At 37.7% G+C, this 17250-nt stretch overlaps 1 protein-coding gene across 5 annotated transcripts in view; it reads left to right on the top strand.

The window, feature by feature from the left end:
- Positions 1–17250, top strand: part of VPS13D (vacuolar protein sorting 13 homolog D) — a 101874-nt gene that overhangs the window by 36816 nt on the left and 47808 nt on the right. For 3 of the 5 annotated variants that reach the window (XM_074609619.1, XM_074609620.1, XM_074609621.1), the window contains exons 38-55: positions 636–776; positions 1987–2109; positions 2759–2833; positions 5237–5342; positions 5686–5838; positions 6493–6628; positions 7663–7710; positions 8467–8617; positions 9262–9472; positions 10579–10826; positions 11322–11513; positions 12100–12226; positions 13145–13287; positions 14119–14249; positions 14495–14670; positions 14799–14922; positions 15745–15980; positions 16746–16854. In XM_074609619.1, the coding sequence (XP_074465720.1) occupies positions 636–776; positions 1987–2109; positions 2759–2833; positions 5237–5342; positions 5686–5838; positions 6493–6628; positions 7663–7710; positions 8467–8617; positions 9262–9472; positions 10579–10826; positions 11322–11513; positions 12100–12226; positions 13145–13287; positions 14119–14249; positions 14495–14670; positions 14799–14922; positions 15745–15980; positions 16746–16854 (2630 nt within the window). The remainder of the gene's footprint in view (positions 1–635; positions 777–1986; positions 2110–2758; positions 2834–5236; positions 5343–5685; positions 5839–6492; positions 6629–7662; positions 7711–8466; positions 8618–9261; positions 9473–10578; positions 10827–11321; positions 11514–12099; positions 12227–13144; positions 13288–14118; positions 14250–14494; positions 14671–14798; positions 14923–15744; positions 15981–16745; positions 16855–17250) is intronic. The other 2 variants (XM_074609622.1, XM_074609623.1) reach the window with 1 other exon arrangement.

The raw sequence follows: 17250 nt of genomic DNA on the forward strand, positions 1-17250 counted from the left end.
AGGCTGAAGACAATGGATTAATATAAGATGACCATCATAATTTACGTATTTTAGATATAAAAAAGCAAGTTACTCCTCAATGCAGGTCAGACACTGACGACAGAAACAGTCTAGTTGTGTGTTTTCTCTGAAATGAGAAACTAAATGTTCTGTTTTAAAATTAGCGCCAACAATCTCAGAAACTATCTGTCAATAACAAGGTAGGTTTTTTTGGTTTTAAAAATAAGTAGGGTGATTTTTTTTAAATAGGTTTTAGACCTTTGTCTTTTGTGAAACTGAATTGTAGGCCAACTTACGTATAATTGTGTGAAAATAATTTTCAAAACTATTTCAGAGAACTTAGTTCCAGCTAACTTCATTATGAAGCTGTAATTGCCTTCTAATGCTTTCCTCAGGATTAAAATATTTCTGCAAGGCCCTACATATAGTGTACACTGGTTCAAACGGAGGAGCTGGAGCAACTTTGAATTAGCTAGCGAATTAAATCTGTAGGCTTACAAGTTCGTCTTGAACACAGATTGAAAGTAAAGGATCTCATTATTAAAATTACATTATTAAATACTTAGGTATGTAAACAGCATTCTGATGTGGCCTTCAAGTGTGTAATGCATGTGACATTTTCTGTTTGTTCTCAGGCTGGGAGCCATTTATTGAGCCATGGCCGTGTTCAGTTTCTTGGCAACAACAAGCTTCGAGCCGCCTCCACCCTTCCCGACTGAAGCTGGAAGTAAAGGCTGAAGAGCGTTTGGATATAAACATTACCTCTGTCTTCATAGGTATGTAGGAATATTCCCCGAGAGCATCACTATACAGTCTAATTTTCACTGTACTAAAAATGACAGACATTGCTAATTGAGTCCTTCTGGTGCCCCAGAGATGGAGAGAGGGATATTTGGCACAAGTCCCTACATACTTCACATGAGATTGTACACAGGTGTGCATTTCGGCAGCCTGTATTTTATCAGATACTGTGAAAGTGTAAAGACACGAGATACATATTTTAGAGGTTAGTAGGATTTCTTTCTCTGGTCATATGAATTTGATAGAATTCATATGTTATTTGAAATTTATTTTTAATCAGAATCAGGCTTTTGTCTAAAGCTTTCCATGCTTTACAATACTTAAAAATATTTTGATAAGATCGTGATTTTTCAGTACGTTGACAGGTGTAGTGGGGAGCTACTCATTTCAGTTCTGCAGTCGCTAAAAACCTGAGCTGTCAGTTCCCACCTCAGGAAATAAAAAAATTTTGCTCATCATTAACTCAAACTTCATGTAAGCTTCTGTGGTGTGAGGTTATGATTGGGTGCATTTCCTAGAAATACTGTTGCTTACTCTATGCAAATCTGAATAATTTGATGGTCATAATAAAAACATGTAAACAGCTGATCTTGCAAATGTAACAGAAGAGCCTTTCGTATTCGTTCCTGTCTGCTCAAGGCCTGTGGGGTTGGCAGAAAGAGGAAGCCGAGGTGGGAGGAAAAGACACAAATCAACGATTCCTAAGAGTTCCCATGATGCTTTTTAATACTAGTGATAAGTAGTAAGGCTAGTTTATGGTTAATACTGTGCCTGAGGACTCCATTGCTGTCTTGATACTTATGCAGGAATGAGCACGTACCTCTTAAAAAGAAAAAAACCCAATATTAGAAACTGCTTCTAATGTGAAAATATTTGAGGTTAATTGCCTCCTCAGAGAGAACGCTTACATTGACACAGGAGTATCTTAAGAACATGGAATTCCACTGAAAGTTTAAAAGAAATAATCTTAAGAATATAAAAACCTTTGGTTTTGAAGGTACTGCTGTGATTTCATGAGCTGTTGTTTGTCTTAACTTATGTAAGTGGTTCATAGAAAAAGCAGTGAAGTGAAACTTTGGCCATCAAAGTAGAGTAATGTTAGCGTTATAAATTTAACATACTTTTCAATTACTTTGTTTGCTGCCACCTTGGAGACATTTACTGTCTGTGCTTATATTCCTCTAGAACAATACACGTGCACCAAACAGGCATGGATGGAAGATTACTGTAAACAGGACAAAGACGTGAACGTGATCAGTTCAGAAGACTGGATGGGCTCTTCGGTGGATCCACCGTGTTTTGGGCAGAGTATGATACTCGTTAATCACTCTTTATTTGAAACAGTCCTCACATACACAGCCATCTGTCTAATGTATTACAAACTTAAGTATTTGGTCTTCACAGCATACAATGAATTGTTAGAGATATTTGGCAAAAAAAGACAAAAATGCTATTTTCCGTTCAATTGTATTAAATTCTTTAAAAACAAAAACCTTTCTGGCTACCTAGCTTTCAGTGAGAACTTTGCACTGCTAGTTCTGCTTCCCTTTTTTGTCACACTTTCTCAGTTAGTGAGTGACTATCCTGCCTAAGATGAAGTGACAGTGTTGAGTTCAGGGGTTGTATAGTTCAGAGGTGATCTGTTTCTTTCTGTATCCCCAAAGACCTAAATGACTGAGTTTCTGGACAAAAATACTGTTATAATCATGAAATAATTCTCTAAGTAATAGCTCTTGATATGTGGCAGGTCTTTTCAGCTTCTCTTCTCCCATTGTTAACTTCTGGCAGAAATTGTAGCAATTCAAATGCTGATTTAGTGTAAGCAAATGGGTAGAGACTCATACACTGATTGCATGATGCCAGCTGCCTGTATCGTTCCCGCTGCATGCTGGGGAAGAGTCTACCTGTGTTTGTGTGGTTTTTCTTACCTGCTAACTTTGTCTTTCCTGTCTGCCAGGCCTTCCTCTTGTCTACCTTAGAACTAGGAGCACAGCCAGTTTGACTAACCTAGAGCATCAGATCTATGCTAGAGGTACTGTATAGCAGAGACAGACAAAAAGGGATGTTTTCTTCTTTGGAAAGCTTTTGTGTATTAAATACTGTGTTGTATGTGTGACTTGCTGGTGGATTGGCATCTGTATTTTAAAAAAACAACCAAACAAAAAACGCAAAACCAAACAACGTAACAGCTACTTTGCTTTTAAGCTGCTTAACTTAGTATTTCATCCTGTCTTATGTGCCCCTCTGGGCCCTTCCGGAAGGAAGGGAGAAGGATAACTAACGCTACATAGGAAGACAGTCTTTTTGAGGAAGGTTATATGAATTGTTGACTATTCAGTGTCCCTTTTCTAGAGAGAAAATATAGTGTGATTAAAAATAGTGTAATAAAATCACAAGATTTTATTTTATATTCTAAAAATATCCAACAGTATGTTCAATATCCATACTTAACGCTTGATTTGGGATGTATATTTAGCTACTTAAAACTAAGATGCCTTCAGAGGAACAATCTCTTTTCAATAAGCCTTAGGAAGTAAGGCATGCATCACAAATATCTTGTTAGTTTGTTTGGTTTATATTTCACAGTACAGTCTTTGGACAAAACCTTCCAGTTTAAAGTAAGATATTTTAATTTTTGGCATTATGGAAGACAGAACAGCACACTTGATAAATATGTTGCCCCTGTAGAAAAGTTGCTGAATGGGAGGACAGGAAGCTTCTGTAAAACTACATCTGTGGCCCGTTCAGACTGCCCCTTGAAACATTTTCTCTGAGAGGCTGCAAACAAAAAAAAACACAAACCAAAATGGAAAACGATAGAAGGATTTCTTTTTCTGAGATATTCTTCAGGGTTTTTTGTTGTGAAAAAAAGTCAACCAAACAACAAAGCCTCTTCATATTTATTGCTTGGCTGTTAGTGGCTGTCGCAACTAAATTACTAAATGAATTGTGAAAAAAAACCTCCTTGTAATGGTAGTCTTTATTTTCAGGCAGTAGTCTCAAAATGCAACTTTTACATTATGTTTTCTTTTGAAAATCAGGCCACAGTCCCAAAAATTCTTTTTTTAAAAGTCTCAAAAAATAGATTGGCAATAGATTAAATCCCAGACTAAAAGTTCATTTGGCTTTTGGTCTGTAATTTTGTAGAACCTGGGCTAGCCAAAGTATTGTATAAAGCCAAGCTCGACGCTAAAAAGATCATGTTATTTGCAGTTGGCAAAAATCAGAGTTTTCATTTTCAAGAATTTCATCTTCTTGCCATTTAATTGGAAAGAACTTTCTCTGGAAGCTTTAGGGAGATCAGATTTAAGTGTCCGCTGACAATGTAAGGTATGCAGGAATTAGTTGTCATTGATTTAGCAGAAAGTTGCATGCGATCAGTAACTCCTTCAGAAACTTCCCTACCCACCCCGCCTTACCCATTCTTGCCTCTCTCAACCTGCGCTTAAGTTATTCCTAGTCAGACGCGCTTTGCGGTGGGATGAATGGGTCTTGGAACATCAAGTATTTGGACTTGGTATCGGTCAGCCTTTGGAGTGACTGCAGAGAAATTCTGTGGAATGGATTTCATTTCTATTACCTTTTCTTTAAGCAGCTGATTTATTGTGTGCGCCTTCTTTCTACTTCTCTCATAAAAAAAGATGTATGTATTTAGGGAGCAGCCATTTATCTTCCTTACTATTTAAGTTGCTGGAATTCGACAGGGTTTTTTTTTTTCCTATCCAAACACAGTAAGTATTTTCACAGATACGACGTACTGCAGTGTGGAAAATGAGAGTAACGCTGGTGTGCTTGGTGGTACTGCATCCTTGAAAAAAGTCAAACGTGGTAGATGAAGCTGCTGCTTCTGGGATTTTGCTGTCCCAGCATTTTCACAAAACCAGGTTATCTTTGGTTACTTTTGGTTGCATTCAAATTTTTTTTCATACTTTGTTTTGGAAGGCTTTATCCTGTATTATTATAAGGAAAATATTTCTACTTGTTCAGTCTTTGAGGATAAAAGTCCCATTTAAATGGGTTACTGGATAATCCTGTATTCGTTGTATTAAATAGAGCATAAAACTTAATTATAAGTGAATATGTGTTTAATACCTTATGAGCATTTGGATATATGTGAAAAGTTACTGGTTACGTTTGGGTTTTTAGTTAGGTTCGTTATAACTGGAGGCCTAATGTTTTTTAAGACTTGATATGACGAAACAAAAGAAGACGTAGATCCTGGAGGGGATGATGTAGGTGAAGACTTTGTACCATTTCTGTACTAGTTACAAATTTTTTTAATGTTTTAATAATCTGTTTTCCTGTTTTCTTCAGTCTGGTTTTCTTTAGTTAGTGCAGGTTGTGGTTCTCCAGCCATTGTGTCTCATCCCATGTTAGCACCCGATGAATGCTGCTCTCACAAGCATTTAGACAATTTTTTATTCTTTTTTTATAGCTGAAATGAAGACTCCAAAACGTAGGCAGCCGTTTGTCCCCTTTGCTCTAAGAAATCATACGGGATGCACTCTGTGGTTTGCTACCCTAACTACAACACCGACCCGGTAAGAAGCTGTTGTGGGATCCCTTTGGCAATATTTGTCTGGCTTCTCTCCCATGTCACCCCCTGTTGTTTTCAGGACTCTTGTGTTCTTGCAGAGAAGCATAGGCAGCTCCCAGCCTTTCTTAGTCAAGAGCTTTTTCTTTGACAGTGAGATAGTTTTACCACTGAAAAAAAAAATATTTTTTTTTTTTTTCTAGAGGCCCAAGAGAATTTGAAAACTGGTCAGATACATTCATGATGTGTAATTGTTTACTGCAGGCCTTCTGTAGACTGAGGGAGACTGAAAAGCACGCGCTACTTGCAGTAGTCACTTTGTCAGTAAAATGATGTGGTTCTCTTCACAGGGCAGCACTGTCGCACAGCGGGAGTCCAGGTGTTGTTCCTGAGGAAAATGGGACGTTGCTGGATGATACCCATAATGTCAGTGAATGGCAAGAAGTTATCACTGGGGAAGAGATTCCGTTTGAATTTGAAGCCAGAGGGAAGCTCAGACACAGGTGAAAGGACCAGGTTGTGAGATGGGTTTAGACACACTCATATATGGGGCACATAGGATCATGGTAGTGAGGGCACTAGTGGATGTTAAATAAAAAGTGGCTATTTTTTTAAATCTCCAGTTAATGTTTTGGTTTAAAACGTTTAAAATTCATGTATAGAGTGAAACTATCGGTTGTCTAATAAGCAGCATATATTGCTCTTAGTGTCAGACATTCCCAGGTGTGAGTTGGATCGTTATAAGCTTTTGGAAAGACTTGGGGGCCCCAACTACAGATCATATGTCCTTTATTCTAAAGGACTGAGTCGGGGGGGTTGTTGACTGTTGAGCATAAGTGTAACCAGTGTTAAGAACTAGAAAAAAATTGTTAACTAGAAAAAAATGTTAAATAAAAGCATGTAGCATGCTTTTATTTTCACTTATATGACATAGTTGTACTTCTGTATGTTCATTAGGGAAGGTGGAACAATCGAACAGATACAAAATCAGGTCTATCTTTATCCATGAAATGGAAGAGCTCTTGAGACTTCTCTTTTTTTTAACACTTCAGTGAGATTCTTTATTCAGAATCCAGAGGATGTTCCTGGTTTGAAGTGTTGGCGTTTGCACTGTATAAAAATGCTTAATTGTAATTTTACTTGATCTAACCTGGTAGGAACACACACAATCTACGAATTCATCAGTTGCAAGTGAGAGTAAATGGCTGGGAAGAAGTCAGTCCCGTGTCTGTAGACAAAGTTGGAACGTTTTTCCGATATGCTGCACCAGATAAGAACTCATCCTCTTCTACTGTAAGTTCTGATTTTGAGTGTTAGTTTTAATAGAATATGTAATTTGAGAGTAATGATGCCTCCAAGAGTTTGATCTTAAAGCAGCCGCTGGATAAGATTGTCCTCTTTCCAGTTAGCTTGGATTGGGAGAGTTCGGAGATGCTGGGTTCCTAACTGGCACTCTTGTGCGTACCAAAACCACAAACATAGTAATCAGCAGTTAGTCTCTGCTTAGCAGCCAGAGCTTCCAGTGACAGAACTAATGTATTAGTGACAGTGTCATGGACGCGTGGAGATCGAGCTTTAAACCAGCACAGCATTTCAGCAGCTATTTTTATTTCTTCTGTTGCAGAAATGCTTTTCATGTGTTTAATTTACGGAAAGTAAACAACACTGGCAATTTCCTGTAAGCCTAGAGACTGTTGAAATATGTGGCTGCTTAGACAAAATATACTTGTCATGAAGGAAAAATGCAGTTGTAATAATCAGCAGGCTGGCAGTTGGTGGTTGGGGCTCAATGATGAAAATGATCTTGTGGATTTCAAAACCAGTGAAGTTTTGAGGCTAGCTACTGAAAATTGTTGAGCACTGGAGAAACTGAAGTTGAGATCTTTTTGGTATAAAACAGGATTAGAATTTAATTTCATGATACTGCTGACAAGAGCCAGTAGTCTCTTATTTGAATAATTTCTGATGTTTTCATATTGAAATGTAAAAAGCATCATCTCTCTCTGTAATTTGATTCTTGAAGGAAAAGGATGCAAATTAATGAGAATTGCTGTTCAGGAACATCTTCTGTAGCTTTTCTCTCTTTTTTTTTTTTTTTTTTTTTAAAGCAAATCTTCTTACTTCAGCTTTGTTTCTTTTTAAAGCAGTATTACAAACAGGTTTTGCTAATATAGTTCTCATGTGTTTTCCAAGCTGTATTGAAGATCAGAAACACAAAGGGATGAAAGTATTTAGTTTATTTTTCCATAGTAATGTTCTGTATTGCAACTGAGAGTGATATCTTAAAAGTTGAACAACTTTAACTTTCATGTTTATTTTTCTCCCAGCTTGGAAGCCCAATAAGTAGAACAAATATAATACATCCACAAGTCTATGTGAGTATATATTTTAATTTTTTGAGAGCTATTTAAATAAGACAATTTGACAAGTGAACGGGCTTTTCCATCCCTCTTGAACCTTTTCAATAGAAAGGAAACAAAAGTCAAGCAAAAACCCCAAACTTTCAAATCAGAGCAAGTATTTAGCATGACTTATTGTTCCTCACCAATGCAAATGGTTGTTTGGAGGATGGGTCTTAAATTCCAGTACGTGAATTCCCGCATGTGAGCCAATATAAAATGTGATTTTCAAGATCGAAGTGGCAATGACTTTGTGTAATGTAGGAGATAAAACACCACAGCAAAAGGGCAGCTAAGAGTGAAGAAACAGGAATATTTTAAGAAAGCTCCACCTTAGTTTTTAGTTTTGACAGATAGGAATTGTGAGTGACTGTTAATTATATGGGGCTTGAAATTCAAACTCCGTGAATTTTTTAAAAAATGTAATAGTGAGATAGCATACAAGTGTTCTTTTAGGATCTGTATTGCTCCTATTTGAACTTTCATCATTTTCAGAAAGATAACGGAGTTGGTAGTATTGAGAATTGCTTTTTCATCGTTAATTTTATTGGGTTTTGAGAAGGTACAGAATTATAAATCATTATTATGAAAACATATATACCTTAGGTGTTGTATGTTGTTGGACTCAGTTGGCAGGTTTTTACTCCAGCAGTTACTGCTTCAAAATCGAGGTGTCCCTCTTCTAGATACAATCATTACCTGAGCTTTTTAATGCTTTTAAATATCTTCCAGTTTTCTTCATTGCCTCCAGTTCGTGTGGTATTTGAAGTTACCATGGAAGGTAGCGCTCGGAAAGTGATAACAGTGCGCTCAGCCTTGATTGTGAAGAACAAGCTGGAAACACCAATGGAACTGAGACTAGATAGTCCTTCTGCTCCTGACAGTAAGTGGTGTATATGTTCCTTCTGTACTACGGGGAATCTTTAGCTTCCTCCCCAAGAAGATTCACTGCTGCCTGTAATGATTGACAGCAAAGTAGACCTCCCTGGGGGGAAATGGGTTATGCGAAGAAGAAAAGAGTTCGCAAGGTAAGCTAGAGAACCCAGGAGGATTTGTGCTCATTGTTCAGGTGAATGGGGAAAGCTGAGCCTCTGTCAAGACTGGATCTTTTTTCTGTATGTAGCACGTTGAATCTTTTAGCAGTAGTCTAGAAGGTTTCGGGTGTTAGTGTGCAAAAGTACAGTCTAGAAATGTAGTGATGCGCTGATAATGTTCCCAAAATGTAACAAAGTAGGGTTTTTTGAAATAAGCATTTTCACTAAATCATCCACGGAAAAAGAATTTGAATTCCGGCAAGTTTTCAGTCTGTTTCCAGTTTCAGGTTTACACAGCTACATGTGTCTGCTGCCAGATTGTTAACAGGGCTTAAAACAATGGGTTGGTGTTTGAGGCACATATAAAGTAGCTTGTGTTTTATGTTGAAACAAAACGTGTTTCTTCAAAAATTTGAGACTTTCTATTTGAAAATTTTATGCTTTTCGGTAAAGAGGCCTGTTTTGATATGTGTGTTTTCATCTCTGGTTGCAGAACCTGTAGTTCTTCCAGCAGTTATGCCAGGAGATTCCTTTGCTATTCCATTACATCTGACATCTTGGCGTTTGCAAGCCAGGCCAAAAGGAATGGGGGTCTTTTTCTGTAAAGCTCCAATTCATTGGACTAATGTTCAGAAGACAGCAGAAGTCAGTAGCAGCAAGCGAGAGTGTCATTCAATGGAGTCTGAAAATAGCCAGTTTTTCAGGTAATTAAGACCTAATTATTTTTCTGTAATCTGTATTATCTTCTGATAAAGAAAGTAAGTAACAGGAAAGAAAATACTTAGAAATTAAAGCTGCTGCAATTTAATGGGATGTTTTGTTTGGTATCTGGAATAATGAGAAAGCATTGAAGTATAACTGCTCTATTTCTGCAGGGCTCCTTGAAGCCCCTTTGACAGTACCTATTAGCAAATGGCTGAGAATAAGCACACTATTAATATTTATTGTGGAAAAGAAAAGGTTAGGAAATAGAATGTGGATTTATGTTACATTATCTAGTCTGTCTCACTGAGAATGAGGAGTGGTTTGCCATAGCGTGTTTGCAAATACTCATTCTTTGTCCTGGATGTCCTGTACTCTCTTCTAAGCTCTGAAATGTTGCTGCATAATGAGGACTTTATGGAATTTTGTGGGTATCTGATACGGTGGATTTAGGGATACTCTCAATTTAGGAAATACTAGAATAGAGATTATGGAAGTTGTTTCCGGAAATGACCTTTTTGTACTATGGAGTTACTGCCGTGTGTCAGTTCCATAGCTCCTTTCTTAATATGCTGGTTTTGAATGTATCACAGGGAGGAAAATTAACAAATTATTTAAAATTAAGGTTTGCTTACTTTTTTACCTTAGCTAATGAAAAACCGAAGTGATAAAGCAAGGGTATATCGACTGGGAGAAAGGAAACATTCAGCATTTATGTTCAAAGAAAATGGCTATAGTTTACTTTAATAGTTAAAATCTCTTTTTAGTAATAGTTGATGTTTCTGTGAGTTTATGGAAGTTGGTTTTAAAGTTGGTAATCTGTAAAAGCAATTTTCTGTTAGGTCTCTGAATGGACAGGTTTTTTTGAGTGACTAAATTAATTCTTTGATTAAAATCAGGAAACTCTGTTGTCTTGGTGTTAGGCATAAATACAAAATACTTTATAATCAAACTCCAAAGTGATTATGTGGAGAAAAATTCTAAGTGCCGGTTTTGCTGTTGGTCCGGAAGTTCCAGCCTATTGTGGGATTTAGTGCAATACACAAAGCCAGGCTCAATTATTCTGGCAAGTTCATTGACTTCTTCTCACGTGTATCTGCCTTCACAGGTTTTGTGTGGCTATAAAGAAGGAAAATTATCCGGATTACATGCCTTCCAGCATATTTTCTGACAGCGCTAAACAGATTTTCAGACAGCCTGGGCATACTATTTATCTCTTGCCAACGGTGGTAATCTGTAACTTGCTGCCTTGTGAACTCGAGTTCTACGTTAAAGGAATGCCGATTAGTGGGACGTTAAAACCTGGCAAAGAGGCAGCGTTGCACACAGCTGATACGTCTCAGAACATTGAGCTGGGTAAGGTTCTTTCTCAAATACCACTTTCTTATCCTCCTAGAGCAGTATCTCAATAGAACTGCTTCTTGTGCAAGGAACTGTGGTGCAAGAACAGAAAAATTGTGGAGAAAATGTGGAGAGAATGGTGATGAAAAAGGGAATAAATCAAATAAGTTTCCAGCGTTTTGGGTGGTTTTGCTGTTTTCTTTCTGACAGAAAAAGTTGGCGTTGAGAGTATGTATGGAATTATTCAAGACTGGCTGGCTGCCTGATGCCTAAAGCCGTAATTAGCCCTAAGCAGGCTTCTTTACAGAACTTTTTTTGCTGCTTGTAACTTAAATTGAGGCATTTCTTTATGAGGTCACAGGTTACTACAATGGACAGATTTAAAAATTTATCTGGGTAAGCTATATGGAATATGCAGAAGAATAAAGCGATATGGAACACCAACCTGCACGCTTACCAGAAACTAATGTTTCTGTGTGGGTGACCTTTGGTTTTCTTTTGTTTTCGTAGGGGTATTGCTAGAAAACTTCCCGATCTGCAAAGAGCTGTTGATTCCTCCTGGGACCCAAAACTATATGGTCCGGATGCGATTGTATGATGTCAACAAACGACTGTTAAATTTGACCATAAGGATTGTATGTCGTGCTGAAGGTTCTCTAAAAATACTAATTTTAGCGCCATACTGGTTAATCAACAAAACAGGTAAGCATTTTCTTTCCTAGCTCTAATCATGAACTGGGAAATAAAGATTTCATGCAGTGTTTTGATTTGCTTTCTAGCCAAATAGAGCTTTTAAACACTACTTAAGAGAAATTAAAGTTGCAGGATTTTTTAAATATTGTTTTTACGGCGCCAGCAGGAATTGTTTGATGAATGTTACAGCAGACATAACTTAGACAACTCAGTTGCTATATTGCAGATTTTCAAACATGAGCTATTGTACCTCTAAAGAAATCGACGTAGACTAGATCACTGTTAAAATCGTGGTTTTCAAAGACTGAAATGCCTTGAGAAAGCAACAGGTCTAAATTGCTGTTCTGTCTAACATCCACTGACGCTTGCAGAGCTACACGAACGCCTTTTCTGCAGGGACCAGACTCCATGGCTCGCAGCTGTTAAGCGGTTTAGACGAGAACGGGAGGGAGAATGCATGCAGACTAATTGCTAATATTACAACTGAAATACTTTAGGTTGTTCCTTAATTTGAAGTAGTTTTTACCATTCTTATTTTATTTTGTGCAAAGGTGAAGTGTAGTTTGACGCGCTGTTTTTTTGTGCTTACTTAAAGGATTACCACTTATCTTCAGACAAGATAATGCAAAAACAGATGCTGCAGGTCAGTTTGAAGAGCACGAGCTTGCTAGAAGCCTCAGCCCACTTCTCTTCTGTTATGCTGATAAAGAACAGCCAAACTTGTAAGTAATACCACAAGAAGAGCAGACAGGAGGAACCTTACAAAGTATGAAAGTAATTCCCAGAGGACTGGGCGCTGATATATTAGTATGAATATCATGTAGGAAAAGTCTTTCCCTATTAAGATTACCTGTTAAGTTATTAAATTTCTAGATACTAAAATAAGTGCATTGGATCTTTAGACGTTTCCTACTGAAAGCTCCTTGGTTGGGTAATTCTGGTGTGTCTGCAGGCTGCTTTGGGTTTATTTTGCGTGTTTCTCATGCTTCTTTGGTAAGAAAGTCAAAAACCTTTTTGAAGAGACTTACCGAGTTGTATAAATTACTTTGTTACCACTAAAAAAAAACCAAACCCCTAATCGTAAATTCTGAATGTTAATAGAGAATTAGTAGCAGTCACTTAGTAGGAAGTCCACATGCAGCAGAGCTATGAGGATTCTGATGTAAAAGGAAGTGGTGGGATTTTGGAAAGGAAACTTTTCAGCTACTTTAACTAGCGTCAAGTAGAGACCTTGCTTTTTCCATGAAAATTGGAAATAAGAACGTGATTTAAAGCAAATTTATCTGAAATGTTCTGGGATATTTACTCAAATGAACAACAGTTAAATTTATTACAAAAATTTATTCTGACTTTTTCTTTTTTCTTTCAAAGAAAAAAGACACACAAATGTTGTCATGGTTAATCAGTCTGAAAATCACCAAGCCTTTTACAAGAAATGGTCACTGAATCTTGACCAGTATGTTAAAAGGCCTTATGGCAGAAATGCAGGGTGAAGTAGTCAAGAATAGATTTATCATGGCTTCTAATGCTTCTGTATTAAAACACGGGTGTTCTCTTTGTATCTTGGTGTGTGTTTGATCATCGGTGCCGTGTTGATATCTGATCCTTCACTTAAATTTGTGTTTTCCTCTTACCCTTAGATGTACGATGCGGGTTGGAAGAGGGATCCATCCTGAAGGCATGCCGGGCTGGTGCCAGGGTTTCTCCCTGGATGGTGGCAGTGGTGTCAGAGCCCTTAAAGTCATCCAGCACGGAAACCGGCCAGGCCTCATCTATAACATTGGTATGTGTTGGTAGGAGCATTTGAGAAATACTGTAGAACTTGGGAGGACATGATGTCAGTGGCATTTGTGACAGAACAGTTACAGCAGGGAAATATATGTTGTTAAAGGTTTTTGAAGGTCGAGAAAAACCAAACAGTATTCTGAGTATTATTAGGTCTTTACTTTGAATTTCATTAGCTTAGAAATCAATTTGCAGTTATTTTTTATTTTTACATTTCACCATTAAGTGTTAATAACTGCATTTACAAACTATTTCTGTGTCTTCATTCCCCCTGTATGTTACTTCTGAGTACATTTGAAATCCCACCGCCTTACTGTTGTCGATTATTTGTGCCGTAACCCTTCAGCCGCGTGCTCCTTCTGTGGGTTTTGCTTTGTGGTGCCTCTGTAGGCTGATGTGGAGGAGTGTGACTTCTGGCTTCCTTGTGCTGCTAGCGTACATAAAGTACAATTTCCTCAGAAGCTTTTAGTTTTTAATTAAATGACAGTTTGAAAGTTACTCCAACATGATTTTTGAAGAATTTTTCATATGTTTAAAAGTGGGATAATTACTTGCATTGATTTACTTGTGATTGGAAATAGTTGGGTTTTTTTATTTTCAGTGCTTATGATCTCTAAATTGTACTTGAGAAACAGAGGGTAACAGAGTGTGTAAAATTGTGTTTACTGTTTAAAATAATGTTTCAATTATTATGCAGTGGTGTGGCAGAAACAGCGCGCCTCAGGAACCCAAGGAAGAGAACTTCTGTTATGTGAAATATATTGTGGCAGATGTCTTTTGTTTTCTTTTGTAAATAATAGCTTTATTTTTAACTTGTTTTTATTACTAGGTATTGATGTTAAAAAAGGCAGAGGCCGTTACATTGATACATGCATGGTAACGTTTGCGCCCCGTTACCTATTAGATAATAAATCAACCTACAAGCTTGCCTTTGTTCAGCGGGAATTTGCCAGAGGCCGGGTAAGATGCTTCCTTTTTGTTCCTTGTTATTACAATACCTGTAGTTAGTCACAGCATCTTCTAATCAAAAACCGCAAAAAAATTATACTTGAAAGTATCGTTGGCTGGTTACGAGGGTCTTTCTCGTTCTAGTACCAGCATCCACCTAACACAATAATTGCTGTGTTCGTATTTGAGAGGTATATAGGTTAATACTGTATTTTCTATTACTTATAGGATATGTATTTACCAATTTCTATTCCTAGGGAACATCCAATCCTGATGGCTACATCTCCACATTGCCGGGTTCCAGCGTCGTGTTCCACTGGCCACGGAACGATTATGATCAACTATTGTGTGTGAGACTAATGGATGTCCCAAACTGCGTGTGGTCTGGGGGCTTTGAGGTCAACAAAAATAACTCGTTCCATATTAATATGAGGTAGTATTATGTATGAATCTTCTGTAGAATACATCCATTTCTTGATAGAAGCAGCTGTTTAACACTTACACCTGTGGGTAACGCAAATGAGAAGCTCACCTATCTTGCACTTGTTTGTTCTTGTTCAGGGACACTCTGGGGAAGTGTTACTTCTTAAGAGTAGAAATTACTCTTCAAGGAGCCACATACCGCGTTGCGTTCAGTGACACAGATCAGTTACCACCACCTTTCCGCATAGACAATTTTTCCAAGGTAAAAGAGGAAAAAACCACTTTTTTTTCTTTTAGGGAAAAAGGAAAGTAGGAGTTCTTTTATATTTGTTAGAAGAGGGAGCTGACTAGCTTGTGTAATGAAATAAAATGGAAGCGTGTGTAGCAAGAGGTATTTATTTATAATAATTGTAATTTTCTGATTAGTAAAAAGTGGTAGTCCTCAACTACTTCATCTTGTGCAAATAATAGCTCTAATATTGTGGCTGTCAGGTGTGCATTAAAAGTCTTACAAGGAAGAGAGTTAGTACTGACGAGAAAATTTTGCTAGGTGATAGTTTGTCATCTGTTCTGTGTTCTTTCAGCACTTGTAACCTGTAAAAAGGATTCGGGCTACAGCTGCCACTTCCTTTCTCTGTGTCTTTGGGCTTCCATGGCAGTGATTATAAAAATCAGAGAATTTACTTTGTGTGTTTTACAGTAACTTACTGCCTTGTGATCAGAGCAGGAGACAGAGCTCTTAATTATTACTAATTTTCATTCTGGATTTTGGTACTGAACTGTTAAAATAAAACTGAGCAAGTCTCCTAATTTTGATTAGGAGGGTTTGGGATGCTACCATGGGACTAAAGACATTTTGAACCATGGATGACAGATGAAAGCAAAGATGACATTTCTCGTCCCTTCGAGACTATCTTGATTGAGACTCGAATGGAAGAAAATGCATATGAAGCCATTGGGGCGGGAGAGGTGTGATCCGAATGTGTTCCAGTGATCAGCTCCTGAAAAATGAACAAATAATAGCAAAAAATCTGTCTCATTAACAACTTGTGTGAAACTGAATCCTCTTTCATAACTGTTACAGGTCCCAGTTGTTTTTAATCAGCATGGTGTTGTCGAGCCAAGACTGTACACTGAAGTGAAGCCCCTGACTTCTCTGGATTATGCGTGGGATGAACCTGTTCTACCGCCTTTTATAATGCTGACGGTTAAAGGGGCAGGCTCCTCCGAAATCGTCTGTAGCATGAATGACTTCCAAGACAGCAAGCAGCTTTTATATGAAAACTTCATTTATATTGCCGCTGCATACACTTTCTCAGGGTAATTCTTTATATATTGGATGAAAATATTTTGAGTGTTCGTGGTGTTCTTTAGGCTTTACATTAATATTCTTCTAATGGTTGCCGTTTGAAAGTTGTTTCAAATGCAGCTAAACTTCTGTCCCCATTGTAGCTAGCAGAAGAAACGCCAAAATTCAGAAGCTGAGTCTGACAGCCAGTAAGCCACGTATCTTTCCTTGTTTGGTCGTGGTAGCTTAGCTTTATAGGTGCATCTTGCCATTGGTTTTGTCACACAGTGAGAAAGATTTAGCATATGGCATCTGCTGTGACCCCCCTGTCTGATCTTAGAAGATATGGGATGTTTAAGGTCACATTTGGGGGCTTAATTTCATTTGGTGGATTAAGAACACCTGATAATAGGACATACCTATTTATGATGTGCCTGGGAATTTTCAACTTGCACTAGTTTATATGCGATTGAAATCAGCTGTGGGAGATTGATACATGCTTTGTTACTTTCCTCAATATGAAGTGGAAAACTTTCTTTGGAATTCATCTGCTTTGCCTGTGACGTTCCTAGTCACAGTGAGAAATTGAAGCCCTTTTTAAGAATGTACTAAACTGGCACCTTACACTGGTAATTTCAAAAATAACAAGAGGAAAAAAAGCCCAATATGTATTTTTGTCTGGTTGTCTATATCGAAAGCATAAGTTTCCTCAGTTGGATTTTGGTACGGATCTAATTCAGTCTACAGAAAAAGCAGCTACTCTGAATAAACATGATGATGTTTTCTTGGTGTTCTAGTTTACAGGAGCCAAGTGTAAGACCAGTTGCCTCGAATAAGGATGCTGCATACGCAGAGCTTGTCCTTGATGTTTCTCCAAAGACTCAACGAGTTGTACTGAAAAAGAAGGTACCAACACACATCGATTTTATTAAAATGCTGTTGCTATATGCTGAAGTAAAATCATATGCTGAGAGAAGGAAAAAATAAAAACATTTTCATGGTAACTTTTAAAGGGTGGAGACAGACCCCATTGAAAGCGAGAGGTTATTGCAATTCAGGTTGCTTGAATTACGGTGCTGCTTCCATGTAAGACTTTTATGGGGGTACGGGTGACAGAAAAGGGATTGGAATAAAAGTAGTGCAGAACATTGTAAATGCTTCTAAGACAACCAAGTGTTGCAATTGTATGTTGGATGTTCCAATGAAGTTACAGGGTAGGGCATGCTTCCTTTTTGGTTGTGTTATAAGCTAAGTCTTCTAGTTCTGGAGCTCTTAAGAAATGGAAACTGTATGTAAATATTG

The sequence above is a fragment of the Larus michahellis genome, chromosome 16 (genome assembly GCF_964199755.1).
Source record: "Larus michahellis chromosome 16, bLarMic1.1, whole genome shotgun sequence".
Lineage (NCBI taxonomy): Eukaryota > Metazoa > Chordata > Aves > Charadriiformes > Laridae > Larus > Larus michahellis.